At 32.7% G+C, this 9,980-nt stretch overlaps 1 protein-coding gene across 1 annotated transcript; it reads left to right on the top strand.

Annotated features, from left to right (window-relative positions):
- The first annotated feature begins 1,877 nt into the window (after positions 1-1,877).
- Positions 1,878-6,325, top strand: LOC124823912 (protein indeterminate-domain 12-like). Its single transcript, XM_047296238.2, has 3 exons — positions 1,878-2,699; positions 2,952-3,348; positions 4,965-6,325. Exons 1-3 carry the CDS (start codon positions 2,531-2,533, stop codon positions 5,770-5,772), a joined length of 1,374 nt encoding a protein of 457 aa, XP_047152194.1. The 5' UTR covers positions 1,878-2,530; the 3' UTR covers positions 5,773-6,325.
- The last annotated feature ends 3,655 nt before the right edge of the window (positions 6,326-9,980 follow it).

Below are 9,980 nucleotides of genomic sequence, written 5' to 3' on the forward strand. Positions count from 1 at the left end.
TTTCCTACACGCCAAAGTTTTGGTTCATGGAACAAATGGTTTTGGGCATGAAATAAAGTAAGGAGGTTATTGATTTTAGTGAACCAAATGGGTAAAATGGCCAATTTATTTCCCATCCTTGCATAGCTTTAGACATGGGTTTCGAATAAAGAGAGATCCAAAAGAGGTATGTAGTGTAAAAGAAAAGGGACATTTGCAAATTCCATTTCGTTAGTGGGGTTTCCTTTCTTCACCACTTTGTGTTTTCTCTACACACAATGGTACAATTCAGAGGCTTAAGAATATAATGCCAAACAATTATTTTCTGTTAAATTCCACCACCAAAATCATAATGTTAAGGAAACTGTACGAATCACCCACAAAAAAAACCTATCTTCAACACTTGTCAGTTATTATTCATCATCAATATTTAACACGTGACACAACTCAAAATGAATTCATGTATAGCTATATTTGATAAATATTATAGTTTAATCCGTTTTTATGCTAGATTAATTTTCTTACAACTTCATGTAACGAATATAGGTCCTACTATGAGAATGATAATGTCCAGATAATTTAAGTTGTGGGAATCATTTTTCGCAACCTTTTCTGGTTACTCATTCCACTCTTTTTATCCAAAATATAAATATGTGTATCTTTTTTGAATAATCATTCCCTTCGTCTCAAGGCACTTTTGGGATTTGGGTGTCTTACTAGTTATTTATTAAGGTAACAAAACAAAAAGCCAGAAAGTGCCCACGTCAAAAATAATACTCTTTATTACTTTTCCCTACACCATTTTCATCCCTTATTTAACAATGAAAAGGTGAATTTTTCATCTCTCCCTTATTCTTAATAAAATACAAAAATAATATAATCTTAAAAAGTATTACTAAACATACAACGTTAATAACATCGTTAAATATAGTTTTAATATATATGAATATTGGCCAAAAAATTATTTTGTTCTAATTTTTAATACATTTTAGTTTCTAAACATAAAAATAATAAACATAATTCTTTTAACTAAATACATTATATTTTTTTTACGTGTCAAATACATTTTTAATTGATATTAAAACAAGAATATGTCAAATAAGGTAAAAAAAAACTTAAATATTAGTATAAAATGCATTTATTACATTAAAAATTTAATATAATTAAGTTAAAAATATTATATTTATTAATTTTTAAAATTTAAAAATCAAAATATACTAATTTTGAATAAAATAAATTTCAATTTCACGTTAATAATCAAAAATAAAAAAATATTTAACTTTACTTCAAAAAAAATTAAAAAAAGTTAATTTAAACAGTGTCATGATATAAAACTTCTGTAATTGTGTTTCATTCAAAATTTATACACGATCTTCCTCTCTTGTTTTTTTATTGTACAATGAATACCATGTATTTAAAAATGGTTATCAGTTAACTGTAATTTCAGATGAATATTAAATTAGTTGCAATGTTAACAATTCAAATTTTTGATAATATATTTACATCTAGGAAGATTTTGCCTAACCACCATTCTGACATGAGAGTTAGTCTTCCAACTTTATTCATGGAAATATTTTGTGGAAGGCACAGAAAACAAAAAACGTAAAAATGGTATTTAGGAATATTATAATTTTAACATGAAAGAGAAAAATAATAAAGAAGAAAAGGAAGTAAAAAATGAGATTGGTGAAGATACTTTCCAGTATTTGCGCTGCCGCAGTGCCACTCTATCATCGAGCTCTAACTCTATCTCTCTCTCTCCACACTTTCCACCCTTTCGTCAATTTTATATAAATAAAAAATAAAATAAAAATGATTTTGGAAGTGTTTTGCATTTTGTCACCTCCCTACATAGTCTGCCACTGTCATCATCACCCTTTCTTCTCCTCTCTATTATTTACAATATCCAGACACATAATGCAACCTGTATTTCTCTCTTCATCTTCTCTCCCCAAAGAGTCTCTTTTTTCTTCAAAAGAAAAGAAGAAAGATGCCAAGTCCTAATTGGGAATTGAGATTGTATTAGGAAATTAAATATCTTCTGCTTTTGATTGCATGCTGGATTCTCTTGATCAATTCCACACTTACAAAGAGAGAGAAAAGAGAGATGTGTCTGAAATAGTTGTGCAGAGTTGCTCAGACAAGCAATCCATGGCTTAGATAGACAGCGACTTGGAAAATAACCCACCACCCCCATACCACCACCACCACCATCATCATCATCTAACCTCTCTTCACGAGATTAATTTACCTTTCTTTTTACCACAAAGAGAATCAATTTTATATTCCTTTCTCTTTCTACATCTCTCTGCCACCTCACTACCATGCTCCCTCCTCAATAAGTTTAACAATTTTTGCACTTGTACCTCAGCTACCTTACCATCTTCTCGGTCTGTTCCGAGGTGCAAAAGTCGCTCCTTCTCGAACCAATATAGCAAATAGCTAGGATTTCGAAAACAAACAAATAAACCAAGACAAGACAATATAACATCGTATCTCGCTTTTCTTCTTTTTCACTCCCACCCTGTTGGAGGTTTTCTTCAAAGGCACTATGTTCCCCACGGCTATTTCCAATTCAACTTCTTTGTCCGAGGATGCCAGTGTTTCTTCTGGTACAAAACTTCAGGACCTGGGAGGACTCACTCACGCCCTTTCTAACATTTCTCCTCAACAACAACCTCAAAAGATCAAGAAAAAGAGAAGCCTCCCTGGAAATCCAGGTACACTTCGTCATCAATTCATAATTAATTGTCCAGTTCTTTGACGCCTCTAACATGCATATCTACCAACGAGCTTGCTGTGGTGAGCAAAGACAAAGACTCATTTCATAAGAAGTTGAGTTTGAATTTTTTGTCAATTTTTAAAATTGTTTGGGTTAGTGATCTGTCAAGACTTCGTAAATAATTAGCATAAATTTGTTTCAGTTGATCAGTTTAAATTAATACTAATTGATTATGGTGCTTATGTTTCAGACCCAGATGCTGAAGTGATAGCCTTATCTCCGAAGACCCTTTTGGCTACCAATAGGTTTGTTTGCGAGATCTGTCACAAGGGTTTCCAGAGAGATCAGAACCTGCAGCTTCACAGGAGGGGCCATAACCTCCCCTGGAAGCTTAAGCAAAGGAGCAGTAAAGAGGTAAAAAAGAAAGCTTACGTTTGCCCTGAACCTTCATGCGTTCACCACAACCCCTCCAGGGCCCTGGGGGATCTTACAGGAATCAAGAAACACTACTGCAGAAAGCATGGTGAGAAGAAGTGGAAATGTGAAAAGTGCTCAAAGATATATGCGGTTCAGTCAGATTGGAAAGCTCACTCAAAAACCTGTGGTACTAGAGAATATAGATGTGACTGTGGAACCCTTTTCTCCAGGTAATAATTATCATGCTATTAATCACAGATACTCTATTTCGCTGACAGTTTAACACGATCATGCTTTGGTATTCATGTTTTACTTAAATCGAAACCGATCCAGTCTACCCCTTCCTTCTTTGACTTCTTAAATTTTCATGGGTTTGGTTTCCGTTTCCATTCAATCACAGATTTAAAAGAAAAACATGTTTCATAATATATCAGAAGGCATATCTTTAATATTTTTATTTTCTAGTGGTACTTTGGTTTTACACGCTAAGGGTAAGCACTCACCATGGAATATAAGAATGGCATTCACAGGTAGCATGGAAGTGGGACAACATGCTTCCGTTTCAAGAGAGATTAAACCTTACTTATCTCTGAATCCTAAAACTGCCAAATGAATATGCCGCAATGACCAAAAAAAGCACAATTCACGTATCTTCTGTTTTATCTACTGTATAGTCTGTGACTCAACAGCAATCTTGAATCTTTAATTATTTTTCAAAAAAAAAAAACATGTGATGCATGCCCATACATGAAGGGCAAGATAATGATGATATATTACTATTTCTGCATTATTATCTCCATGGAAAAGTTTAGTTCTTTAGACTATACAAAATTTTCAGTGTGTCAGATAGTGCTCAATTGCCTTCTAGAATGTGTAATCTCTCTTTCCCTCTTTATGTACATTTGCGCGTGTGCAAGTGTGGCTGCATACTCAGAAAATGATGGTGGAGTTTTATTTTTGTCTACTAAAAAACCAATATGAAAGACACAATTGGTGATGATTTCTGACTTCCTCCTTCTCTTAATATTGTTTTATTGAGAAGGCTGTGCATTGTTTCTCTCAATTTTCATCATTGTGAAATCTGATAAAACTGCAAAATTATCAGATATGCCAAGTTGCTTTCTTTATCCTTGCTTCATCAGTGAGTAATATACACCCGGGAATCGGGATCGACTTCAATTCCATATTTTTCTGTCATGCATTGCATGAAAACTTGTCTTCAAAAAGGCTCTAAAACATCAAAACAATATAAGCACCCCCGACAAGCAATAACCATCAACACTAGGAGCCAATATATACTTATAAATTATACTTTGTCTATGTATTTTTTTTCTTCATGCACCAAAAAGCATAAGCGTGTGTAAGTCAGTATATAGTCATTTCTCTCTCCTACTTTAATTTTGACCAAATGAGGACATAGTATCTCATTTGGTCCAAAGCCTTTGACACTTCATTCCCTGTGGACTCGCTCTCCCATGCATGATATCCCACAACTTTTTTGCAAACGGGACACAGTATTCCATACTCCAAAGAGGTAGTAATAGATCTCCTAAAATAAAATCTTCCCAGCATTTTTTGACTTGTTAATGTATCTCTTTCAGAAAGCCTTGTTAATGCTATAACTTAAAATAGACACTACCATTCACATTCACATTCCTCACTTTCAAATAAAATCCAAAACAATGCAATAGTTCTGCACGCCTTCCACTCACCGGTTCCTGTATTTTTCTAATGCTTTATGTTAGATGGCAACTTTAGCTCACTCTAAATTAATAAAATACTCTGATCTTGTTATTGGGTTGTGAACATAATACATAATTTCATGTTTTATGATGTGAAACCGCAGGAAGGACAGCTTCATAACTCATAGGGCATTCTGTGATGCATTGGCGGAAGAAAGTGCAAGACTATCAGCAAATCAATTAGCCGTAGCAGCCACCACCACGACAAACCCATTCCAATCCCTCTTTCTTTTCCAAACTCAACAACAGAACTTCCAAAACCACCATATGACCAGCTTCAACCAATGGGACTCGTCTCAAGAAAACCCTAACCCTAGCAACATTGCCACTTCCCTCCAAATCAAGCCAGAATCTCAAACTTTCCACAACCCCACTCTCTCTTCACTTCTTCAACACCAAGAGCAGCCACATCCCAACAAGGGCATGATAACCTCACCCTTCGGGAACCTCCACGTGTCCTCACAAGCCTCCAGCGCTACCACGTCAGCATACATGTCAGCCACTGCGTTGCTTCAAAAGGCTGCATCCGTTGGAGCCGCTGCCATGACGGGCCCAGGCCCTGCTGCTGTTGGGCCTCGGAGCGCAATGGGTCACATGACTCAGCTCGGAACAGCGAGCCAACTCGACCCTCTGGTGGTGCCGGATAGCTACATGAGAGGATTCCCCGGTCGTAGCCTCAAGAGTGACCGTCTCACTAGGGACTTCCTCGGACTCACGCCAGAAGCTAACGGCGGAGTTGACGGCACCGCGGTTGACGTTAGCACGAACGTGAAGGATATGCTGACGTTCGCAGGGGGTGTAGAGTACCACCAACCGCTCCGTCAGCATCACCACCACGGGCTTCTCAAGCCCCAACAAGGCTTCGGTTTCCTTGAGACAACCACTGCCCCCGAGACGTGGGGGAATTGTTGACACAAACAATATAATAATTCCATGTCACGAGGGTAAAATAGGCAACACACATTGCCATAATAACCCTCACCCTTGACTCTTCAATCGTCAATCTGTTCTGGTTTTAACACCTTACATTTTTTTTTCAACCTTCTTTTAGAGTTCGGGACTTTAGTTTTCATTGTGTTCTCTCAATTCAAATCAACTCACCGTGCTTTAGTTCCAGTTTTCATTTTCCTGAATATTAATATATTTGGCGTTTTGATAGTTAAATTTGGTTGCATACGTAATTGAATATAAATCCTGTTTCTGACACTTGACGAAGAAGTAGAATGAATGAAGGGTTCTTTTGTTGAAGATGTTAACGAGAATTATGTAGTTTTATTTGATGAAGTTTAGTGTGCTGGTAATGTTACGTGGATGATACATTGGAAAAGTAGCGACAAAGTGTGTGGTCTGTGTGCGTGCATGAATGTGTTGGTGGCCTGGCCCTCTTTGTCAGTATTCAACAGCCAAGATGTCACATGCGATGCAAATGCAATAAAATTACTGTTTAAGTTTTTTGTTGTTATGCTGCCTATGTCCTATCTTTATCTCCACACCCTTTCATCTCTGAGTTACTCCTCCCTCTCTCTCAACATTCCGATTTCCATTTTCTTGATAATTAGTTGCATTACCATGGAATTAATTAACTTGGAGCTCCATCATGAATATTATCCAATCTTAATTATATATATAATTAAATGATACCTACCATAATCTTCTTTTTAATATAGATACAACATGTAAGCTTTCTTCTGCTTCACTTTTATTTTCTTATTAATTTTATAATAAATATTGTCATATAAATAATATTTCTTTTATCTTTTCAGTACTTGTTTTATTGGCAGACCGTTGAAAATGAAACAGTGACGGTGGAGAGAAGATGAGGCAGATGAGCATGTCACTTATGTCGGGATAGTACTTACGTTAGAGACTTTATGTCATTTTCTCTTCTTTACACTATGATTATCGATATGTACTCCTATTTGACTAATTGTATGTATATGTGTGTCTGTATATATATAAAAGAAGATTGAATACATAATCTCAAGAATTTCAGTGACTGAAAGTGGAAGATCATGGAACGACCAATACAGAGCACAGATTAAGATTCGTTAGGGTTATTGGGAAGCAAATTTGTTTGTCGAGGTTCAACAAAAGCAGACAATAATGAAATATATGTTTTCTGTTATTGACTTTGAGATTAACAGTGAAAACCCTGCATTTGTTATGCGAATTAACACTATGTGAAATCCTGTGCGCATGCTTTGTTGACTACGATGGTGGTAGCTATAGGCTGCTAAGTAGTCCTTCAAGCTCACGAGTTAGCTCTTAGTTCTGTACCTTTTTCTCTTTTCACCTTCTTCACAAATACAATGCTACAACGTCTTGGTTGGAAGATATTGATTTTCATCTGAATTGTATTTTTAGTTCATTAGATTTTTCTTTTTGGTTTTCGCTTTAATGGATTAGATTTATAGTTGAAATAATAAAAGAAAAACAACATAGGAATTGATGCTTAACTTCTGGTGAAGCATATGTATAACTTGCACTATTAAATCAACATTGCTCATGACCCACTGATATTTTAAAAATTTCAAAACCTAAACCATATTGACCGGATTTGTAGTCAAACAATGATTTGAATCAATTTGTCTTTTTCTTCAAATTGGTTTGGTCTACAGGTTGTTGATCCTGGTGACCCTCAATTGAATACTTTTTTTATATCGTAATTATAACGAGTTTAGTTTTTTAATGCGAACAATCATGATGAGCTTACTTAAAATATCTTGTATATTACTACCCAACTATGGTTTAAAATATCAAGTTGAAGCAGATTTGAAAGATGTTAAGTATTTAAGATTTTTTAAATATGATTTAACTCAGCTTAAAAAAATTGAATTAAAAAGATGCTGTCATTGTGGAATTTTAATTCCAAGGATTATAAAGTAAATATTGAAAATGACGAGTTATTAATTTAGGAAACAATTGATTGTACGGCAAAACTTTCATTTAGTTTTTGGCAATAAGGTCAAACCACATATCCATTCTTTTAGAACGAATATTTTGGTAACTTATATATATAATTTTCTTAAAATATATTTAAAAAATACATCGATATAGGTTAACGAATATATATTATTAGTAAGTAAAAACAATTTTGTAATACTTGATAAAATTGTTGTACGTGATTTTAAATATGAATTTAATTTTGAGCGGAAAAGATAATTGAGTGACACGTAACTATTTGCAGTGCTGGCATGGTATCACGGGTAAGTACTTTGCATTGAAATTGCAGAAGGGACGTTACATCTTTTGTTTTGAAGTTGGAAGTTGGATATAGAATGAGTTTGAAGAGATTTGTGTAGCAGTGGACCACTTTCGGCTTTTATTTACTTCATTAGACTTATTCAAGAATAATTTTCTACACTAGAAATACTGTGCATGGAGCGAAATAGCCCACCGGAGCTGAATTTGCTTGTTGGTTTCTTGCCGCCGCCTCCATTTTTTCCACTGCAATTTGTCTCTTTCGGAGTTAAATTTTAGGTAGGGTTTTTAATTTTTTATAACAGGGTGTCTGACAAAAGGGAAAGAGATGACAATCAGAGAAAGGAAGATTGTTAGCAGACTTATTGTTACTAACATCAATTTGAAGTTAATGGTTGAAGTTGTGAGGTCTATCAAAAGAGATGATTTATTGAAGAGATATAACATTAATAAAATTTGAGTTTAATTATATAAGACATTAATATTTAACACAAATCTTAAGATAATAAATTAATAAGTTTTTATTTAATTTTTTATTTTTTTTATTTTTATTTAATGTGAGATTTGGATTTTATATTTGAATCTTTAATATAAATATGTTGTTTGAGATTTACAAACTAAAAATGAAAGATAAATAATAGTGTTTGACGTCTTAACACATCTTATCCATTTAATACACGTCAAAGTCAAGATTTATATAATCTAATATTTTGTGTGATATGTTTATCAAATAAAGTTAATAAGTCGTATCTCCAATTATTATTATGTGTTTTAAATCTATCTTCTTATCCATTTAACGCAGGTAAATATCAATTCTTATCCAATTCAATCTTTGTGTGATACGTTTATCCAATAAAATTGACAAGTAGTTTTTATTTTTGTAATAAAATGCACATTCAATTATTGACATATATCTTAAGTCAGTCTATCTACCTAATGATTTGTTTTCCATAAACTCACAAGATCACAATAAGTAAGAGTATTGAATAATTGGACAAAGCATCCATGAAATTGTCTTCTCAAGTTTTCTTACACAATTCATTTATAACTTGTAGTTTCTTTAAATTAAATTGTTTTACTAACTAAAATTCCAACAAATAATTACATATGAAATGACATAATCATGTGTATATCATAACATAATTTGAGAGGACAATCCCAAAAAATATAAAGGTTTATCTCAAGAGACAAAGTGAACTTTTGCATGTAAGAATACATATGACTATCAATCTTGTTTTGTATTCAGTTTAAAAAAAATAATTTCTAGTTATTACTTAATTTGTAAATTAATTTTTCTGTTCAAACAAAAAAAATGTAATCTTTTCAGTTTTAATTATTTTTTTAATTCTATTCTTATTTTTTAATGTTGTTCTTACATTCAAAATTTTATTTATATTTCATTATTTTAATTAATTTAAAATTTAATCAATTAACTAAGTTATTTAAAATTTAAATTGTATTTTATAAATCTTATATACGTGTCCATGTTTTAAAATCTATTCAAAAAAAGAAATTCTACCTATTATAATAACAATTAAAAAATATATATTTGTTACATTTTAAAAATTTCTATATTTTATATTTTTATATTCTTCCAAATAAAATTTCTATTTATTTTTAAAACACGTATAGCTTCTTAGAATTCCACGGTCAGGGTTGAACTGCAACATGTCAATCCACAAATTATCACCTAAACTATCATTAAAATTTAAATAATTAAATAGAAATAAATTGAATACTGAAAAATATCTATTTATATTTAAATACAATAAAAATAGTGAAATTCCTTTCAAATATTTGATTTACAAAAATTACAATTACTCATGTTAGTAAATAACAATAATTTTCAAAATAACTCATCACTTTGATAATTAAGTCCCTTAAATTATCTTATTTTTCATTCTTAATTTACCATAGAT

Source organism: Vigna umbellata, chromosome 5 (assembly GCF_029865625.1).
Source record: "Vigna umbellata cultivar VRB3 chromosome 5, Vumbellata_1.0, whole genome shotgun sequence".
Classification (NCBI taxonomy): domain Eukaryota; kingdom Viridiplantae; phylum Streptophyta; class Magnoliopsida; order Fabales; family Fabaceae; genus Vigna; species Vigna umbellata.